The sequence below is a fragment of the Rutilus rutilus genome, assembly GCF_951802725.1.
Source record: "Rutilus rutilus genome assembly, chromosome: 3".
Taxonomy (NCBI): domain Eukaryota; kingdom Metazoa; phylum Chordata; class Actinopteri; order Cypriniformes; family Leuciscidae; genus Rutilus; species Rutilus rutilus.
In genome coordinates, this window is record NC_140211.1 from 27,543,937 (window position 1) to 27,566,353 (window position 22,417).

Here is a 22,417-nt window from a genome sequence, read left to right on the forward strand (position 1 = left end):
TTATTTGTGGAGTTGACTCAGGTCATTGTGTGCGTTCTGTTCTTGCCTGTCTCAGCCTGCAGAGAGATTGTTTATCTGACTGCACAGTTTGTCCTATTGAGCTGCTGTTTCCTGCCCTTAGGGGTCTGCAGACACACATTCACAGACTAACAACACACCCACATAAAATCACATAGCAGGCAATAAAAAAATAAGAGAATCTATAGCCTCGGAAAACATTTGTATCATTTGCAGTTAAACGTTTCAGTTGCTTGCAGTATGAATGCAAACAAATAGACACAAAAATATAACTGATAATGATTCAATTAGATATTTCGTTGAAGCTAGCTGTTATAAGCTGCTATGCTATTTGGAAATCTGGATATTACTATGTTCATCAATACTTGAGTATTTCACAGATTCAAACTGTGCTGTTTAATCAGAGTAAGTGCCCTTGTTTGGACTTCCTGGCATTAAACTTTACATTACTGATGATTTTTTACATTATGATGGTTTGCAAAATTGAGATGGTATTTGTTTGTAATCTGTATGTAGTTAAATCGTAGTAGTTGTTGTTAGTAGCCAGGTCTCTACATGCGCTTATATAGACAGATATATTTGCCAAACTTGTAAATAGTCAGAACTGGTCAGTTCAGCATTAATCATGATATTCTGCCATTTTATATTTTCTGTTGAAGGGGAATAAAGCATATGTGCTTTTTGTATTTTCTGCAGAATTTGGTGTGTGTGTGTGTGTGTGTGTGTGGTGTTTTGATCATTTGATTGAGTCTTCTTATTTAATGTCTTATTTAACTGCCAAAAGTGTTGGGGTTAGTGTTTGTGAACAGCCCTCTCTGTCATCGTGGATGGTCTTGTTGTCACTTTTGCGGGGCTAGTGTTGAATGTAATCTTTTATTATATTATTTTGTACATGTAGATACAATTATTATTTCATTATTATTATTATTATAATCAGCATATTATTGGTATTATTTTAGGCTCCAATAATAATAATAATAATAATTTAAATTTTTTTTTTTTTTTTTTTGGTTGACTTACAGGTCTCATGGCTGTGCCATGAGGTCTATTGAATGATGTTGACGTGAGCTGTGACGTCACGGTGGGGTTAATTTAAATAGGGTTCAAGAGAAAGAAACAGATTAAATTAGTCGGGGGGGAAACAAAGAGACGGAGCGACGCATAAAGGCGGATGCTGGAGAAGAGTTCACACACGAAACTTCAGCAAGACCTTTCAGTGTGGAAACTTTCAACACAGAAAACAAGTGAGTTAAATCTGCTCTTTTCACAGCAACAGTTATGTGACCAGTATGTGGACTTTCTATTTTATTCCGCTAAACTTCTTGAAAAGTTATAAAACGAAATAAATAGTTTGCACGGATGTTTCTCCCACGCTATCTACAACGACGACACATTTGAACACGAACAACGTGTTTTAGAGGATAAATGTTTGTGTGTAAAGTAAATGTTTGATGGCTATTAAACGTTTAAAGAAGAGCGTTTAGAAATACCCAGTATGAAATCAATGAAATAATTTGATACTGCTCTTCATTTGGTAATAGGAGTGTTTGTTACCCATCAATAAACTAAAATAGCAGCCGTTCTGAAGTGCGCAAACATTTAGGCTCGGTCTGTGTCGCGCGCTGTTGCATTTATTTGTTGTAGGGAGGATTGCAGCACATGATGAGTAGTAGCCTAGGCTAAAGACCATCAGTTTAACCAAGTAGAAATGATCTATCACTATCCTACATGACCAGCCTCCTCCGTGTACGAAAGTGAAAGTCAGCGTAAAAATATAAGGGCTTTACAGAACAAAACAATTTTGAGCTGCTAAGGTATCATTTTACGTTTTGTTTTGGCTATAACTTTTTTTTTTTTGCGATCATGTTAATGAATGACTGGTATGATGCAGCAGGGTTTCTACTTTAATTTGACATACTTATTATTTTTTATTTGATAACCATAATAAATTAATGTAGCCTACACATTTTTTGCCTATATCTATACTATAAAACTGCATTTTTGGGCATCATTAGTTTCTGTGTGGATAGGCAGTTTATTGTGGCTAAAAAGTATTTACACAAAGCATGTTATAGTCTGCTCTAACCCAAAGTGTTTCAGATGTGTGTGTGTGTGTGTGTGTGTGTGTGTGTGTTAGCGATCATTGTGCATTTAATGCTCTTGGTTTCATTCACTCCCTCTCTCCTCTTGAATGAAGTGATTAAAGTGAGCATGGTCAAAGGGTGCAGAGGAGAAAGGAAGAGGACCGCGCTCCATCTTTTCTTCTCTCGCTCTTTCAGAGAACCTTTCACCTGACCTGCATTCTGACCTGCCCCCTTTTTATTTCTCTCTTTAGACATTTTTCAGGGCCTTTTCATCCCAGAGTGGGACTTAGAAAGTGCAAAAAAAAAAAAGGCACTTTTATTGAAGGGATTACACATTTAGAGGTATACCACTTCACAGCACTTCAGCAAAGTTGTAAACATTCAACCTTTTGGTCTCTTCCCTGATTTGGTGTGAGTTTATGACAGACAGAGAGAGACTATTTGGGTCAAAACACTGTTATCAGTTCAAATAAAACATATAAAGTGAAAGGAATGTGAATAATTCTCAATGATAAGCACAAGAGTATATTATATATTTACATTGCATAGAGGAGAAATGGATTATGTTTCAGAGCGATATTACAAAGACCTCTTGCCCTCCTTATAGTAGTGACATGCTTTTAAGCCCTAATGTCTCTGTCTCAAGCTCTGGATGAGTTTATATCCTCAGGGTGTGTGTATAACGGCTGGAGCAGTGTCTCAGTCACTGATTTCTCTTTAAGGAGCAGGGATGTAATTACATGTTTTAACTCTGAGCTCTCAGATTCACAGGCCTCCAGCACTATGCTGGTCACAGTTTCTGTCAGAAAACATTTGGTGTAACACTTACCTAATGCTTTACAGAGCTGGTCTGGTGACAGCCTTTGTATGTGTGTGTGCGTGGACATCACACAGCTGCACACACCCATCAGAAAGAATAATGGGAGACTCAAAGTGATTTATGACTCCTAGCCTCAGACCTGTGTTTGAGTAAATCTTGTGCTGAGGTGAACTTAAACAGCTGTTTTTGGTTTGAGCACCGTCTCCAGTCGTGTCCCTCCTCCCCTGTGTCTGTCTGTCTGTGGTTTAGATGACTGATAAAGCCAATGCTGACTTGAACTCCATCTGCACTGTCTCTGATGACTAACGCTCAGTACCAGCTTAGCCTTAAGGGCCTGCTTTGCTTCAGACTTAATGAAAGCACCTCCACTTAATAGAGTCTTTACAAAAAAATGCAGCGCTTGTAATAGAATTTAAGAGTTGCTGAAAGGAGAGACTCCAAATGGAAATCTGTAATTGAAAAGCAGCGCTGATAAGCGTGAAACTGTGCCATGTGTTTAACTATGAGTGAAGTGGGTCAGAGCTTTGTGTTGTTTTCTCTGCTATGGAAATGAGTTTGAAGTCCAGCTGGTTGTGCTGCAAGGGACTCGCACACTTGAACGCTGGGTGCTGGGATATGCTGAAAAGATGTGAGGGGAGGAGAGAGGACCAGAGGTGGGGAGAGAAGAGAAACCGTGTGTGTCCAGCGGTCCCACATTCCTCCGCGCTTGTGATAATGGAAGCCCCATGGCGTATGATGAGTGAGAAAGGCCCTCAAAGAGTGTGTTTCTGTGAGAGGAATGGGGCTTTTAAAGGGTTTTCTACCCTCAGAGTGTATGAGATGTGTGTGTGTGTGCGTGTGTGGACCCAGCGGGTCAGAACAGCATCGTTAGGCAGTCTGTCCCTCCATCATACACACACACACACGGATCACACAAAGAAGACTGCCTGATGAGAGGTTTTGGAGAAAGGTCAGAGAAAAAAGGTGAGGAGGGGGAATTTTTGGACGGGGAGAGGGGGTGAAGACATTTTTGGGCCAGGAAAATGGGGGTTGGGGTGCTCGAGATTTGTGTTTTTCTGAGAGAGGTTAGTCACGCTCCGCTGAGCGGCTGACACTTAATTACTGTTTGGAGGGAGTTGCAGGATTTACTGGGTCAACAGAATATTTTATAAACTGCTTTAGAGAAGCATTTAGTGTCTGAGAGTGAGAGATGGAGGGGAAAAAAACAGGTAGAGTATTTTTACTGCTTCTGCTTATGGTGACCTATAAAGGCCTGGCGCCTGAGTGATGCGGGTCAGAGTTTGTGCTGGGATGGGAGTTTGAGTGGGAAGTTATGGCCCAGAGATAGTGAGAGTCCAGAATATTAAATTCAAACACAATGGGATCAAGAGTAGCCGGGAAACAAGTGACCAAATGGGCCCTCCAGAGTGAAATGGCCAACGTGCGCGAGCGGATAGACTAACAGACGCATCGACTACAGAGAATAGAGAGTGTTGCGGTCAGAACGAGAGACTTGTTTGGACCTAATAGATGCTTAATTATCCTCAAAGACGGCACAATACTGCTTTTCATCAGTCCAGCTCCTTCTGGCTGCTTTGAGGAGTCTTTTATTGCGTCTTACAGAGACCGTCCTCTCTTTCAACAGGAGATCAGCTTTTGTTACCGTTAATTGCTTTTCCTGCTAACAGAACTCTGAACCAGGGATGTCGTCTTATTGACAAAAAAGTCACTCCCACACTGACAATGTTGCTGAGTTGTTAGTAAATGTGTCTGTGGGAAGCTGGCCGATGTGTGAATGTGAGTTCTATAATCTGTGTGGGTCCATATGTGAGTGTACGTCTCTGCGTGAGCTGCTGCCTCAGTCCTCTTGCCTTCATATCCACGGAGCGTTCCGGAAGAATGGCGTCCCGCTGCGATGATTCCATTCTCTTCAGACAATATGCTCCTACTATCTCACAGCACCCGGTCGAATCATTGCCATGGAGATCACAAGCAGAGGCTAAAGAGCGCACTCACGCAGCCAGTCACAAACACAAAACCCATATAAGCAGATCTGTGTACATGGAGCAAACCTCCTTTTTCAATAAATGCCCGATTGAAAAATCTCTTTTATCAGCAAAAAAAAATCACTTTCTCGCATGCAACTCTTTACCTGCCATTCGCAGTGTTAGTGGAAATAAACATTGTGAGTGCTGTGGGGTCTATGTTTTTCCAGTTTTCCAGTCTCAACGCTGACATGTTGAGAAGCAGAAGAGCAAAAGAGTGCAAGTTTTTTTATACAAAGATTTATTAATTTACATCATGTGTTCACAACTGAGGACAGACACAGATGTGTGGACTATGAGTTTCTGGAGCTGGAAACCAGCAGAAAAGGAGGACATGTTCTCTTCCTCTTGAGTCTGAATGGATGTTAGTCAGGGCTGGATGTTTATGTTTGATGATTCACAGCAACAAGCTACTACAGTGGCTGTGCCAAGAACGTCATTATCATAATTCCAAGAAAATCACTCTGTATTCTCCCATTTCACTAGCTCTTACATCATACTCCTGTGTGATGTGTTTGTGAGTGTCTGGAGAAATGTAAGCGCTGTTGTTACATTATAATCTGGTGGCAGTGATAGCAGAGAATCATAGTCCTTCAGCACTATGACCTTTTGTGTTTGTGACATTTTAATACCAGTCTGTTGAATTCAGTTAGTGAAGCTCTAATTAATCATTCTGAATGATCATCCTTATCAGCTTCATCCATTCATCTCTAATTGGGAATTTGAAATATTAAAATGGCAAAGTAACGTCTCAGCATAGATGTCTCGATACTGTCCTGCCCTTTGATAACCGTACTTATGACAGAAATGGTTAATTTCCTGAAAACTGTAATTTTGATTAATCTGTGTTTTTCAGAATGCGTGGCCTGTTTTCCACCCTCATCGTGGTGCTGGTGGCCTTAATGATCGTGACTACAGAGGCTGGGAAAAACAAGAAAGGTATCAAACATGGAAGAGACCATCTCTTCCCTTTCTCCTTTCTTCCATTAGCTCAGCTCTCATGCAGAATTACACCCTGTGATCTTTGACTTTGAACCTTAGACAATAGCTTGTGTGATACTCACCTGAATGGAAGGTGAAGGTATTCACATGAAGTAACAGTGGTGCGTGCCTATGTGTCATGTGATAGACAAGAATAAGGGAGGTAAGGGTGGTTCGGACTGTGCGGAGTGGCGCTATGGCAGCTGCGTGGCCAATAACGGGGACTGTGGACCAGGCATGAGGGAGGGCACCTGCAACGAGCAGACCAAAAAAGTCAAATGCCGAGTTCCCTGCAACTGGAAGAAAGAGTTTGGAGGTCAGTGAAACTGTGGTATATCAGCTGAAATTTGCCAACCTTGTTTATGAAATGTTTAGCCATCAATTTTATTTTATATTTAGTGTTTTTCATACTGCTGTGTATTTCTGTTTGTTCTGTGCATTTCATATTATCTTACTGTATTGGTACTCATTTCATGCAGCTGACTGCAAGTATAAGTTTGGCAACTGGGGCGAGTGTGACACTACCTTGAGCACAAAGAGCCGCACCGGCACTCTGCAAAAGGCTCTCTTCAACGTCGACTGTCAGCAAACCGTCTCTGTGTCCAAACCCTGCGCCACCAAGGTCAAAAACAAACCCAAAGGTACATCCTCAACACCAAACCCAAAACTGAAAGCCAATGAGCACGTTCCTGATTTTGCCCAGTTAAGACGTATTTTGTTGATCCTGGAGCAACATTCTTGTCTGAAAATTTAATCCTAACCATATCCCCCAACCATACCCCAAACCTAACCCACCCATAAGTTATTCCTAAAATCAGAGGGAAATGATAGGTGAATAATACCTAACCCTTGTTGTTAGCCTAAACTTGACATAAACTGTAAACTTGTCCCTCAAATCTGATTGGTTGATTTGAATGTTGTTCCAGGATCAACAAAGATGTTGATCCATGAACATGTTGCACTTGGTGAAATCAGGTTCTGCATTCAAGGATGAATGTTTTATGTTAAAATCAAATGTTAGTGTTAAAAAAAAAAACATAAAAAAGAGCTTCCTCAAACACAGACGACTCAACAGGTGTTATATTGCAACCAGTAGTTTGGTTTGGTTTGGTTTGGTTTGGATGAATGGAGTCAGTAAGGTATGTAATCTGCTCTGGTTGTGTAATCTTGGCCTGTTGGCTGTGGTGGGTGTCTGAGTGGGATTCTGAAATCAATAATGAACCTCTGCTCATACATAAGAGGCAGATGTCTAAGTCAGTCCTTTTAAAGCATGCGTTTGTGGTTAATGTGCTTATCTGAATGTGGATTCAAGCAATAATACTGTAGCATTATTTTTATAAGAGCAGATGCATTTCCTAACCAGCATGAGACGGGGAGGCGTCGTCAAAGGTTCAGGTTTTCTGCTGGATCTGAATAATGAGATTTTGTGTCAATCTCTCCACAGGAAAGAAAAACAAGGGGAAAGGGAACTAAAGGGAGCAAGAGATTCAGAGGAGCAGTAAACATCACGCGATCATCCGTCATCCAAACACGGCCTTTTATATCTCTACTCAGTGTTCTTCAGCTTGAGCGGGACTCGCTCTACAGCCACAAACATATAGCTTTAGAAGACTATGACAGAGTAACATCTGAAAATTTGACACCTTACATGACTCTTTCATGCGTGTGGGGGAGGGGAGAATAAAATGTCGTTGTTTAGCGTGTGGTTCCCTGTAGTTGATCCATTCCTCTGATGTTTCCCTCCAGCACATTCCCCCCTCTCTCTCTCTCTCTCTCTCTCTCTCTCTCCCATCTATCAGCTGTGTAAGCCTCGGGCCTCTCATTTGCTAAAGGACAACACTCAGTAGAATCAAATCAATCAAACACATCTATTTTATTACTGTTTTACTTACAAATTTGGTTTTGTAAAATTGTGTAATTTACAGGATTATATTACTAGTGGGGTATATAAGTAGTGTTTGGATGTCACCCTTCTTTTTTTGTATCATAGAATATAAAACTGAGGAGTGTTGTTTGAAATAAACGATTTTTTTCTTTTTCTATAAAAGGTGTAGTTTGTGTAAAAATACTGTTACTTTTTCCTTTTGACTTGACTGTTACTAACAGATTGAAGGGTGACAGAGGGTTTTAGGATTTAGACTGCATAGAGAGGAGACCGTCCTCTCTTGTGCAAACCTATTTTATAAGACAGTGAAGTTTTGTTACAGAGCTTTGTGTGTTATATGTTGTGTTAACTAAAGGTAAATTAGTGATGACAGTTCATTATTAAAGACACTTGAGCCCTCCAAATTTTATGCAAACCCATATGTGTGTTCATGAACATGTAAAGAACAGGCCTTCTCCTCTCCTCCTGGTCAGTGCGCTTGAGATCTTTATTAAGCTTTATGCGATATAAAAAGAACCATACACTCTTATGTACACTGGCTCTTTAAGGGCAGTGGTAGATAAGTCCATAATTACAGTGTGTTCATTCCATCAGCTTCACTGGGGTAATGATCATTGACTTTGCCCTTCAGCTGGTACACTTATACAAGGGATTTCTACATCAATCCTTATACGATTTACATTTGAACATTTGAAGTGAAAATTTTAAAGACCAGAAGAAAGAGAGCATTTTGGGCAAAGTCATTTTTCTGTATTGGTCATCTAACAGATGCTAATGATAGACTTGCTATTTTCAGATTTGCAGATTGTATGATTGAATTTCTTTAGTACAGTTAATGGTTCAGAACTCTCTGAGCGAACTCTATTCCAGTGTGACACTTTCTTAGTTTGCATCAGAGTTGGGGAGACTTTTTATAATGTCTTTGACTGACTAAGATTTGTAGTGAACAGCCTACTTCAACATAGTCCATGTATCAGATGACCAAAGCAATTGGAAAGTTTTAACATTCATAAAAAAAAAAAAGGAAATCTGGTTTTAGCGTCTTTTGCAACGACACGATAGTCATTTAGTCTGTCTTTACCGCTCATTAAAAAGAGATTCAGAGCTGGTTTGGATATACAAACACTATGAATGGAAATTTGATTATGAGGTAGAAACATGAAACTAAACCCAAGACGTTAGAGAGGCAAGTCTCTGCATCTTAAAATGATGCTAATGAATGAATAATCTCTCCTCCTGACCAGGTCTAAGAGCAGACTGGAGTGCCACGATCTCTTTGGTTTAATGCTTTAAAGTCAGTAATTGCTGAAACTGGCAGCTTGTAAATAATGTAACAACATGAGCCCTAAAACATCCACATTTCTCACTCTGTGCTAATTCTGACCACATGTTCTCAAACATAAAACAGTTGGAGATCATTCCTTCAGGTTTACATGCAGCAGTTTCATCAATTACAAACCTTGTATTTAAATACAAACTTGGCAAAACGATATTGCACCATGAGAAAACATTATGAAGTGGATATGTGCTAAATCAACATGTTTTACAGGGGGAAATAAAAGCAATTTTCCATTTCTCAAATTTACGGACAGTCCTTTGTGCCCCGATTTAAATAAAATGCTTGAAATTGAACATCTTATAAACAGATTAAATAAATTAGTCATCTATGTGTTTTTTTTTTTTTCAAGTATATCACAAATTATAAATGGTTTCAACAGTTCTGCATACAGACAACGATACATTTAATATTTAATCTGTAAAATTACATGAAGATCACCAACTAAATACAAGAGGAACACAAACATCCAGACATCAAATGCAGGGAAGAAATAATACTTTCAAGAGCATATATTCATCATATCTAAACATATTTACAGACCTCTGTAAGATCAAACCCTTACAGTGACATTTCTCAGCTCAGTATAGAGTGTCTCATCCCATTTAAAGTCTATAATGCCTATCCCAATCCATTGAGGAGATCCTTTTGAATTCTGACCTATACCAGAACCTCAAGAGGATCACACTAAGAGGATAATGATGACTAACTTCTCCCAGGCTGAACCACATGCCCTGAATTTGCCGCTATGAATGTAATGGACTACACAGCCTGCTGTGGACAGCAACAGACTTCCTTAATTTGGAAAGTGGAAGGTGCAGGTAGGACCTCACTCTGGAGCAACCTGCTTTCAGGGATAGTCAAACATGAAGCTTTTCCATATGTTATTTGTCTTTGGCTGTGATCCTCTGTATGATGTTTTCAGAGAATCTGCACAGAAGTCTGGGTCAAAAACAGTGTTAATACTAACCAAAAGGGCTTGATTGAGGCCATTTGTGCTGTACTGGGAATATAAATGAATCAGTAAGTCTCTTCTGGTTTATATGTGCTGGGATTCTCTCTCTTCACTGTTGGAAATAATGAGCCGTCTAATCTGATGTCATTCGCAGCCTGATCTTCATGTAACTGTAGTGCAGAGTTCAGTGGTCTGAGCAGTGCAGCAATGATCAGATTACTGAAAAAGTCTTGATTTCTTCAATGATTCAGTCTATTGTCCATCGCTCCATCATCTTCTTGTAAACACTGATTCCTTAATATATTACGTTTTGGTTATAACGCACTGTTCAGGATTATGGGACTATGATGCCTCTCAATGTACTGTGCAATACCTTCCGAAGCTTCAAAGTTATGGGGGTCAGAAGAGCCAGGGCAGCCTTTAAACTCTCCATATCAAACCCTCCATCTCTGCTGGCTGCTTCTTTCCTCAGTTCATCTGGTGCCGATGTTCTTATACTGGCACATGAGCAGGTTTTTGAAGGTCTTTTTGAAGGTGGCGTTACAGAGTGCATAGCAAGCGGGGTTGATGGTGCTGTTGACGTAGCAAAGCCAGTAGCCAATGGCCCAGACTGTGTCTGGAACGCACGACTGGCAGAACGTGCTGATTAAGACCATCACGTTGTATGGCGTCCACGTGATGATGAAGGCCAGCAGGATGGCGAAGATTGTTTTTGTCACTTTCTTCTCTCGCGCCGCCATCTGCCTTTTCCTCTTCACCTGGCTGCGGGCGATGCTGGCAAACTTGCGCGCCACCGTGCGGGGACGGTTGACGGGGATGGAGCGCCTCTCGCCGCTACTGTTCGGTGGGACGATCTCGATGGCTGTGATGCACTCGTCGCCTGCCTGTTTGGTGACTATCTTGATCTTGGACCATTTGGATTGAGGGTTGATTTTAGGTGCGGCTGTTGGCGCGGGTGTCAGGCCGGCCTCTGAAGTCACCTCACTGTTCGCCCGCTCTTTGGGCTCTTTAGGCGCTATGCTGGCCGTGCTGGAGTCGTTTGAGCTCTCCTTCTCCGGCTGCACGCACGAGTCAGCTTTAGCCGATACCACAGACTCGTCTAGTTTGCCGTTCTTCACAGTGTCTACTGTAGAACAGGTATCCAGGCTGGGCTTAGGAGGGGACTGGTTGTTGTTGTCCTGCTTCAAGATGTGACTCTTGAGTAGGCTGCTAGACTTCTGGCCTTTCTTCTCTTTCTTAGCCTCGGGCTTTTGCTTGGACACACGGCTGCGACTGGCCAGAGAGATGTGCACATAAAGCACCGTCATGATGACCACCGGCAGGTAGAACGCAGCAATGGCCGTGCCGAACGTGACCGCGGGGTTGGAAAGGAACTGGATATAACATTCGCCGGGCTCTACGGTCCGTTCTCCGACGATGAACTGCCAGAACAGGATAGCGGGAGCCCACAGGATGAAAGACATGATCCAGGCGGTGGCAATCATGAGGCCGGCCATCTTGGTGGTTCTGCGTGTAGGATAACTCAAGGGTTTGGTCACACAGAAGTATCGGTCAAAGCTGATGATTAGCAGGTTCATGACAGAAGCGTTGCTGACCACATAATCCAGCGCGAGCCACAGGTCACACACGACTGGGCCAAGCGGCCAGTAGCCCTTGATGATGTAGACGGTGTAAAGGTTCATGGAGAACACACCGATGATGAGATCTGCACAGGCCAGGCTGAAAAGGAAGTAGTTGTTGACGGTCTGTAGGTGTCGGTTAACCTTGATTGAGAGCATGACGAGGATGTTGCCAACAACGGTGACAAAACTGAGGGATCCAGTAACCAGTGCGATGAAGACCATCTCCACCGCCTTGTACGGGCTCTCGCCGCCCGCCTCAACCGCTGCACACGAGCCATTAGCGCTGCCGCTGTCACAACTGAAGTTGGCATCACTGGACACGTTGCTCAATGAGCCTGAAATACACACACAACACAATGCTATAAATGACAAAAATGCAGATATCAGAATGGATGCAATCATTGAAAATAATCCCAGGCTGCTATAAATACTGGCAGAGTGATTGCATATGGGGAAGCAGAATGACATTCATTAAATATTACTGCAGAGCATTCATTTCCATCGTGCAATATAAATATGCTGTTTGTATTAAAAGCAAGGTAGTATGTGACCCAGCTGACAAGAACTAATTCAACACCTCTCAAAAAACACTTAGAGCTGTAACAGTAATGATGAAACATAAAGCCCTATACACCTCAGACTAATGTCCAGTGTAGTAGTTGGAAATTTATTTTATTTTTATTTTTTTGCAGGGCATGCAGTTTTTCAGGATTGTGATTCATGTAACATAAATTCAAACAATGAGTGCACTGGTCATTAGGGTAAAAAAACAAAAAAACAATGTACTGTTATATATGCTATTTGTTAGCATATATAACTGTAACCAACTATGCACAATTAGTTTTTGTTTTGTTCAGTGTTATTATTAAATACAAACCAGCATCATTCATTATGGAATATTTTACAATAAAGTTCAATTTGTTAACATTAGTTAATGAAATAATAATGTGTGATACTTTTGCTGCAATTATCTTAATGTTAATTTCTACATATACTAATTCATTTTCTAATATTTCACATTGTGTAACATGAATGCATTATAAACAAATATGGATTTACAATAAATACAATTATATTTATACATTACCAAATGTTGTAGAAATTGTTGTTCATTGTTAATTCATGATACCTAACGCATCAACTAACTGAACCTTTAATAATTATTGAGGCCGTGTGAGAGCGTTCAGGCATTGGGGTGAGCGGTCTCAGGTGAAGAGAAGATTAATTAAATCCTCATGATTAATAACACGCTCATGTTTTAACATTATGAAGTGGATATGTGCTAAATCAACATGTTTTACAGGGGAAAAAAAAGGAATTGTCCATTTCTCAAATTTACGGACAGTCCTTTGTGCCCCGATTTAAATAAAATGCGTGAAATTGAACATCTTATAAACAAATAAATTAGTCATCTCCTATTTTTTTTTCCAAGTAAATCACAAATTATAAATGGTTTCAACAGTTCTGCATACAGACAACGACATATTTAATCTGTAAAATTACATGAAGATCACCAACTAAATACAAGAGGAACACAAACATGTAGGGAAGAAATAATATTTTCAAGAGCATATATTCATCATATCTAAACATATTTACAGACCTCTGTAAGATCAAACCCTTACAGTGACATTTCTCAGCTCAGTATAGAGTGTCTCATCCCATTTAAAGTCTATAATGCCATGTTTTATTCAGATACACAAACTCGACTCCTTACAACATTATCCAATCAAAGAAGGCAAAGCTGCCCAGTCGGTAAACTCACATGACCCCTGGGCTTCCTAATGATCTGAGCTGCTCAGGAACAATTAAATACAATTATTAGACGGGAACCCTGAGAACCTCTGTGCTCCTCAAAAAAAAATCACCTCAACCCTTTGATGCAGGATTTCCATACACCCATTTACTATATGAAAAATTTCCATAAAATGAATGTTTATATTGCTTCCTTTATCATAGATATTCAAGTAAGGATCTTGGTATATGAAAAATGTAGGGGTTTGGCATGCCATTTGCGAATGTGGTCTGCATTTCTAGAGATTTCGTCATGATGCATGCTGCATGCTAAACTTTACAAGAGACACAATGCACTACCATAGAAAAAGGCGAATCCTTTCTAATGCATAAATGTGAGATTAAATGTGTTTTGTTTCAGGTCATGAATTATCCATAACCTTCTTCATGTATACTTCTGGGAAGCTGTTGTCATACTGATAAAGTATTAATCCAATGGGCAATTAAAAACCTATTTGAAGCAACTCAAGGCAGGCATTTCCTAAATGCGCAAAATACACTAAAGAACGAACGCAAATATCTTTAAGCAATTTAAAGACACTTCATTATTGCCCATTTTAATTCCTAGAAGAGTTGTTTCTGTCATATCTTTTGAAGGTTGCCATCTTCTGGATAACCAGTGAAATTACAACCTATCACTCTGAATAAACACAGCAAAAGACTTGCTATGAATGCTGCTGCCTGCCAAATTATTCATTGTTTTTTTAAACTACACTTGATGAATAAAGATAGAACAGATCTTTACATCTATTAAATCTGAAATCAGTTTCCCACCAGAGGAAGGACCCCGACCAAGACCCTCTCTTTATCTTTATTCTCTCTTAAAACCACCTGACTGATCATCAGCGGGCATCAAAGCACTGCCACACTCCGGACGGTTAGACACCACATATCCTATTCCTTTTGAAAGCTTTTGACAAACAGACACACATTCTCTCCTCCTCTGTCATGCCAACACTGATCACACTTCTTAAGGTCTTTGGATATTGGTACTCGGAAAGCGATTAGAAAGTTGATATAGTTTGGGTCTTGCTCTATATTTCCCCCCTCAGGTCCAGGTGATTCAGTGTGGGGAGAGGATTCTTTACCTCTTATCAAATATGAATCAGCAATTACTCAACTGTGGATTCGAGCAGAGCGGAAAGATAAGCGCCAAGCCTCATTAAATATGAATCAAAAATATTCATCTGATATCACCGTGGGAGAAAGCTCTCCAGGACTGTTTTATCAGCTTTCTTGTACAATTTGACTCTGTACACAAACTCCAACCCTTAAAACCCCAAACTTTCACTGAAGCAGAACACCTGAAGCTTAGAGCCAGGCAAGGTTAGTATACTTTGCTGTATATTCTTTAAACATTTGTTTTTTTATTTCTGCTTTATTTGTATTTCAACTTATTTGAGGGATTTCTTGTTTCAGTTGATTTAGTTTTTACTTTCATTTTAGTATTAAGAGGCAGCCAAAGTTATTAATGCGCTAACTGGTATCATTTAAAAATGTTATATATCTCTGCACACTCCAGTGTTATTTTATCAAGCTGCATTTTCTTGTGTAATACAGATGTGCTGCAAAGGTTTCAAGTTTTATAATATGCATATCATGATTAATTAAAAAAAGTTGCCTGTTAACAGTAAATATTTCAATGAACAAAAATGTACTCATTTAGATTTCATTGTAGTTTTGTTAAATATAATAACACTGTACCTCATCTGCCCTGCTGTCAGTCCAGTAAGTGTGCAGACAGAAGCAATTTCTCTTGTCACAATGTGACAAGTAAAAAAGCAGAGCCTCATCTAACCACACACACATTCCCTGCTGCACACATCACACACGAGCATCGCAGAACCAAAGGCAAGGTTTGTGGATCACTCATATACAGAAGTCCCACAACATATGGCTAGTTGAAAAGCTCCACCACACCACACCACTGTTCTGCCCAGCTTCCTCTGATCTGATCTGATCTGATCCAGCATTTGGATCCACAATCAGAACAGAATAATATCAGAGTAAACAGAATAAGAAAAAGAACAGAAAGCCTAGCATTCAAAATGAAATCTGTTTACACAAACAGTCTGAGACAGAGTGCATGTATAATGAGACATCACTCTCTATGATGGCTGCATTTTATTCATGTATGCTTTACATTCAATAAATACTGGCCCCTTCAACGGCTGCACTGAAACGTCACCTGAAAGAGCCGTCGTCGTGTTTGTTTGTTTGTTTGAGGGTTTTCCCCTCTTCTGAAGGTTAATATTCAGAGAGTCAAAGCTCTTTGAGGATGGGGTGACATTTGTGTGCTGAGAGGTTGTCTGAGCTTTGAACCAGCACAATACCGGCACTGGCTCTCATGTCAGGAGATAAAAACATTCTGGAGCAATTTCGACATGCTGACAAACATCTCAGCAAAGCCTGCGCTAAACATTAGATTCTTGACTTTACCAGAGGATTTTGAACAGTTTGTGCTGTCGATTGTGAGCGCCACTTTGCAGCTTCATTGAAATTGATGGCGAGCAAAGCCACCACCCTCCTCCTCCAAACCGCAGCTGATTCTATCTGGGCCGTTTTTTTCTTTGTATCCGATGGGCGGATCTGAATGTCCATAATGGAGACAGGCAATCTCAAATTAACCGATGATTCCTGTCTCTCACTGCATGATGAATACGCGTCATTGACACATCTGTGTACGCCACTGAAACCAGACACTCAAACGTACACATCCTGGAATAAAATATGAGGAGCCGTGAAAGCTTATTCATGGATTCGACCAGAGATTTGAACCATTCTGCTCCTAAAAAAAGATAAAACCAAATCTACAGTAAACCACACCGACCTCTCATAGTTGAACATAATCGGTCAAATGATTTATTACCATAAATGCATGATGGAGCCTCAAAATGGCTAAGCAATTATTACATGCAAATTAAGCAAGGGTGAGTGGCATCTATTTTTGTGATAGGATCTGGTTCTGAAGTTCTCCCACAGCTGTGGATGTGGAGCTGGCAGGATGCAGAAGCAGAGAGGGTGATCTGTGCTCAGCCTGCAGCAGCGAGATATGAGGTGTCTGATCTCAGCTGGCTCTCAGCAGCGCAGCAGCTCAGTGCCTGATCACAACCACGTGCCAATGTATTCCTCTGCCCCATTCTGTGTTCCTGAGCTCAGTGTCCTAAGCGAGTTGATACGGGACCTGCTCGACAGAGCTTTGAAAAACAATACCAGTCTAACCGTTACCAAGAGGCCGATAATCTGTGACTACAGAATGACCCCAGCAGTGATGTGTTAGAACGTTATAAATAGTGCTCATTTCTAACTGAACGCCATTAGGCTGAAGAAGAGCTCCATGGCTTATATAATCATAATAATTCATCTACCCTCACCTCTACTCATCTCTCTCTCCGGACACATTCTGCACATTAACTAATTATTGATGACCCTTATCTCTCCCTCTCTAAGCACACTTGCTCTGTTTTACTTTTTTTTTCTTTTTTCTTTTTTTGCTCAAGTCAGTTATCCAGTACATGAGCTTATTGTGATATCAATTCTTAAACACTATAATTCTAAACATATTTTAAACTGACAAAACTGCATCAAGGATACCATTACATGCCACTGAATTCCTATTACTGTATATTGTAATTTATAAATAGTCACTGTTTGTAACATCGCATATACAATTATTTTTAATGTTCTCTTTTATAAACGAGAGTACATTAAAATGAATATAATAATATTAGTTTTTATTTTTAATGTTCTCTTTAGAATGAATTATTATAAAGAGAAATAAATCACCTGTCACAGCAAGTTATAGTAATGTTTGTGTCAGTATCTTTTATTGTTCATTGGAGACTTTTCTGCACTGATACTAGAGCATTTTGGTTGTTTGGCTGCATGTACAGTGAGGCGGTGACATCTTGTCAAAAATACAGTGAAAGACGTTTCCAGAGTCTCCAAAGCGAGTCACAAACCGAGACTTTTATATAAGCTGTCATTCTCTCGGCTGTGTGTCTCCTGTGCTAAGCACTGGGATGCAGAAAACAGCAGCTGTTGCTCAAACACTTCCCTGCTTCACACACGCTGGCGCAGACTTTCATAAAGGCTAAACACTTGTGCTTTTACATTTAATTGAATGACAAAGAATAGGAAGGGAGTCAACTCAGCTGCAGAGGATTTGACTATGGATGTAGTCACACACGCTTGTCTGCACAAACAAATGCATGCACACCAACAAACACATGGATGCTGCTCATTTAGTGACTCTTTTGGGACTAAAAGCAGAAAGCCTCCAGTTACCAGCTGGCAGCTCGAAACATAAAGCCATCTGCTACCAAATATACTTTCCCCCACCAGTACAACTCTGAACAAAAAAATAAATAAAATCAGTTAATATCAGTTAATTAACATGAATATCTATAACAATGTGTCAGCATACAAATAACAAATTGAAAGGTTCCACAGAACCACTTTCTAATTAGTGTTTTAGTGTCTTTTCCAAGTGTCTTTGACAATCAAAAGTTAGTTTGTTAAGGCAACCAGAAGGCAAATACACAGACGGCACACAGGCCTCTGCAGATTCGGACAGACATCACAGTGGGAGTGTGTGTGGGCTGCTTTGTGGTCTGTTCATCAGACTCCTCCTTTGATTCTGATATGTGCTCGTTATAAGATCCCCCATACTGGCCACTGGCAAACTAATGACTCTCTCGTTCTCTCTCCCACACACAATTCTAATTCTCTGCTAATTCTCTGAATATTGGATCGAAATCAGGCACAATGCCCCGCTGTGCTACAGTTTAGCAGCATTGATTAAGCTGATCAGCAGACAGACGAGCGAAACTTCAAACGCATTGTGACAAGTGACGCAGCATTCTTACATCAGTCATAGGATTGAGCACGCATTTTAATGGGGAGTTTTACACAACTACAGAAATATTCTAGATGTTTCTGATTGGCAGATGGTGATGTTGGTTCCCTGGTAACTGTGCCATTGTGAGCGCCATGGAAAGAACATTTGCAATTATTGACACACACACTGACTCACATCTCACGCAGTTATCTGCATTATTCTCTCCAGTGAGTAAAAACAAATTTGTCTAAGTCAGTGTCGGACTACTTCCAGTGGCATTAGGTGGTATTCATCATATTGATAAGTGCAAAGTTCAGCTTTGCTTTTCTCCCAAGGTGCTGAAACTGAAAGACACATTAAACCCCATTGATACTACAATTTGAGTCAATTCCTATGGAAATTAATGCAAATGACATGCCATGATCCCTGCCAGTCCCCAAACATACAAGAATCAAACTGGGGAAACCAAAGAATTATCAGACAATGAATTTTAATGGTTTAATTCAACCAAAGATTATGTTTCATAAGATATGATTGGTTGAAACCCTTGTTGTAATGATCTACAATTAATAAATAAAATCGTATTATTGTCAGTTCTGATGTGATCTTTCTTGGATGATCTCTCAAAACAAATTGGTGCACGCTGACAATAGAGGGCACCATTTGGGATCAGAATGTCCCATGAGAGGCTGTCCATCATGCTACAACGCTGAAGGCTATCCACTCAAGTCTTCTGCACAGTAATGATATATTAAACTGACAACCAAAATGTGCTACATCTGATTAAATATTTAGTCTAAAGGTGTCACAGGTGATGCAATTGTTGGCGACCAGTGGCAGAATGCTCAGGGCTTTGTTTAAAGCTAAAAGCCAATCCTGCTGCTTTTGCTGTTATAGCTCTTCTCTCTCCCAGTTGAGAACCCACAGAGAACTGGCTGTGTCTCCAGGCATTTCATTCTTTTCTCAGAGTGTTTGTGTGTGAGTGCGTGTAACAGGGTGAAACAGCAGCATAGCGACACACTTTCCTCTGTGAAACTGGGTTAACACCCAGCCCGAGACAACGAAGGATGAGGAAGAGAGAGAGAGAGAGAGAGAGAGAGAGAGAGAGAGAGAGAGAGAGAGAGAGACATCAGACTTTCACTCTAAGGGATTCTTCTAGTACTTTACCAGTTCACACAGTGAGAATCATGGTCACAGAATCAAAAAGGCGCCATCATGCGCATCAGTCTGATGTGATTGAGTCGGTCAGAGATAACAGAACTGAGAGATTTGTATTCTTTTTAAACACTCTCCGAGTGTACTGTGACAGATGCTCAGGCTTTTAGTTTCTTTCCCCCATGTTCAGCACCCCAAAATGTCTGTATGTTTTCTGTTTTATTGTCAGATTGGAGAGGGGAGTCTGTGCAAGTATCTGAGGGGGATTGTGTGCCTGTTCTGTGGTGATATGCACTCTGCTTCTTATGAGCTTAAAAGGCAACATTTCGAGAACTGGATCCAATTTAGTTTTTAGATAAAATATACATGTGCATTCTGTGCTGCATATGGGCATATGCATTTTCTTTGAGAGAAAGGCATAACAGATCTTTGCCACAGAGAGTAGGGTTTAAACCCACAATCAGCCAATGCCTCAGGACATTCCAGCAAAAATCACCACTGAATCACTCGTCAGTCACACACACACACACACACACACACACACACACACACACACACACACACACACACACACACACACACACACACATATGAACTGATAAGAATGTAAATGTGTACCTTGAAATGCAATGTAAGTCGCTTTGGATAAAAGCGTCTGCCAAATGCATAAATGTAAATGTAAATGTAACACACACACTGCACACTCCCATAAACTGTTGTTTAAGGTGTTTGAAGTTTAAATTCATTTTCTCACTGCAAAAGCATTACAGTACCTACATACACAGAAACATAAATGGAACAAACATTCATATAGGATTTAATCATACAGTTTTCGTTTGGAGCAAGTTAAAGCCAAAGCTGTTTTAGTTAAGACTTTTAATAACACAAAATACATCATATAATTGAACCCCTGTATCTAGAATTAACAAAAGTATTATATAATGAATGCAATCAGAGACCTGTCCATGTTCCTTCAAACCGCCCCACTTGATATTCTGTTTAACCATATAACTTGAGTAAAATATTTTAAATGGAACTGTACTAATTTGATTATATTGATTTACATGTTTTGTTTTTCCTAATGTTCATTTTAAAGTGCATACGGAATGGGATAAACAGGTTTAGCCATTTTGCTGGTGTCTTTAATTCCCATTAATGCTTCTTTCATATGCTTTTGCAGCTCATTCTGAAAGGGTGAAAAGGGATCTACAAAATGATATAGCCTACAAAAACAATAACACAAACCTGGAACATATTCATCGTGGAAAACATTACAGGACAATTTGAGTTTTTGTTGGGAGTAACACCATACCGTCACGAATACCAGTCTTTGGACATGGTCTCAGTAGGCTATATGAAGACCTCCGATGCAAAAGCCTCTAAAAGCCACCCATGTCAAAAATGAGATAATTATATTGAGTGAATGCTCTCCACGTTCATCAAATACTTTCACTTCAAACTCACTAAATCCCAGCCTCAGCCCATTCAGAAATGTCGGTACTTAAAAATGTTAATATTAAAGAAAAACGTTAGACGGACTTTTGCATCTTAAGTCTTCATATGTACTCACACAATGAACACATACATCGTAATTCTATGTTGTGACATAAGGAACTCTTTGTTTTCTAACTCTTTCGTGTCATACTTGTGTGCCTTCACTCGCAACTCACCGTTGAAGTTCCAGGGCGCGAGTCCCTCTGCTCCAGTGCTGTTAGTTACATTCATGTTGCATGATTTTAAAAATGCTCAGCCAGCCAGAAGAAAAAAATAGAAAAAGAATCCACACTTCCTCTTTCACTCAAGTTAGAAGGGCTGTCCTCATGTTGCGCGGGATGACTTTGTTTTTCACTTCATGCGTTCTTGACGCGCGCGGCTCTCGCCAGAGGGGAGAAGCTCATTATGACTCTGACCATCGTGACTGGCGGCTCACCTAAACACACCTCGGGCGCGTGGTTTTCTCTAAATCGACTCGGTTTACAATCCGCCAGATGTGGCTCCCATCTGCGCGAGCGGCTCTGATCTCTTTCCAGGAGTTTAGCGCGCGACTGAGGCAGTGGACTTTCAATGATGTCATCTACCTCCAGCCAATCACCTGAGAGTTCACATGTTCCACTGAATCAACCTATAGCTTGTCCTGTCCTGTGATGTGCTTTCAGCCCAGCACTGTCTGTTCTAACAAAGTCTGAACCATCCTTCCAGATAAATGCATTTACTAATAATCGTTTTACAGATTGTCAGATAGAACTCATCACAGGATATGACTTGTCCTAGGCGGAGGGCGAATCAACTACAGGCTAAAACAACGTGTGAATTATGGTGGGTTTAACTAGCTTGGTCACGTCTTGAACACTTTGTTTGGGTCAAGAAAAAAAAAGGTTGAAGGGTATTTTTAAGAAGTAAACTATGTTTGAGGTAACCTGGGGTTTCTCAACAAGAGGGCGTTTGAGGATTTATTAGGATCATCGGACGGAACACTGGCAAAACATAAATAAATATTATTTATACAAATATATCACAAAAACTTTTTTTTTGTTCACTTACAAGCCAGTAAAATAGCTGACAAACAATTTGAAATATTGGCTACCATTTGTGTTGCTCAACACGCACCTCAACAGATTGCGACCTGAAAATTCCCAATTAAAATGCTCAAAAACGTCGAACCAATGAGAGCCAGTGTATAATTTACACACTAGGTAAAACCATAACTTCTATAGGGGTGGAAGAGTGTCCGACTTAGAGCTACGTTTCTTTAAAAATGAAAAAAGAAAAAAAAGAATTGTGTATGGCCACCTTTGGCCCCGTAAGCAACGGCCCTGACACCATGTATTTCACAAATTGCAGTTCTTTTCTGCGACGGAAAATATAGTTGTGTAGGCTATATGCCACTGATCAAACGTCATTTC

The 22,417-nt window shown here is 40.3% G+C and overlaps 2 protein-coding genes across 2 annotated transcripts; one reads left to right on the forward strand and one right to left on the reverse strand.

Moving 5' to 3' along the window:
* The first annotated feature begins 1,060 nt into the window (after positions 1 to 1,060).
* mdka (midkine a) lies at positions 1,061 to 9,387 on the forward strand. The gene is made up of 5 exons (XM_084405260.1): positions 1,061 to 1,262; positions 5,803 to 5,885; positions 6,076 to 6,243; positions 6,407 to 6,568; positions 7,372 to 9,387. Exons 2-5 carry the CDS (start codon positions 5,804 to 5,806, stop codon positions 7,398 to 7,400), a joined length of 441 nt encoding a protein of 146 aa, XP_084261386.1. The 5' UTR covers positions 1,061 to 1,262; position 5,803; the 3' UTR covers positions 7,401 to 9,387.
* On the reverse strand, positions 8,281 to 21,555 carry chrm4a (cholinergic receptor, muscarinic 4a). The gene is made up of 2 exons (XM_084405259.1): positions 21,185 to 21,555; positions 8,281 to 12,060 (listed from the first exon to the last, which is right to left on the reverse strand). Exons 1-2 carry the CDS (start codon positions 21,237 to 21,239, stop codon positions 10,577 to 10,579), a joined length of 1,539 nt encoding a protein of 512 aa, XP_084261385.1. The 5' UTR covers positions 21,240 to 21,555; the 3' UTR covers positions 8,281 to 10,576.
* Between the last annotated feature and the right edge of the window lie 862 nt (positions 21,556 to 22,417).

What these genes read in the sequence shown, in the direction of transcription:
- chrm4a (XM_084405259.1), bottom strand. Translation starts at nt 21,239, where the DNA reads ATGAATGTAACTAACAGCACTGGAGCAGAGGGACTCGCGCCCTGGAAC. An exon ending in CGCGCCCTGGAACTTCAACG is followed by an intron (nt 12,061 to 21,184) that starts GTGAGTTGCGAG and finishes TGTGTATTTCAG; the next exon opens with GCTCATTGAGCAACGTGTCC.
- mdka (XM_084405260.1), top strand. Translation starts at nt 5,804, where the DNA reads ATGCGTGGCCTGTTTTCCACCCTCATCGTGGTGCTGGTGGCCTTAATG. An exon ending in CTGGAAGAAAGAGTTTGGAG is followed by an intron (nt 6,244 to 6,406) that starts GTCAGTGAAACT and finishes CATTTCATGCAG; the next exon opens with CTGACTGCAAGTATAAGTTT. An exon ending in GGTCAAAAACAAACCCAAAG is followed by an intron (nt 6,569 to 7,371) that starts GTACATCCTCAA and finishes ATCTCTCCACAG; the next exon opens with GAAAGAAAAACAAGGGGAAA.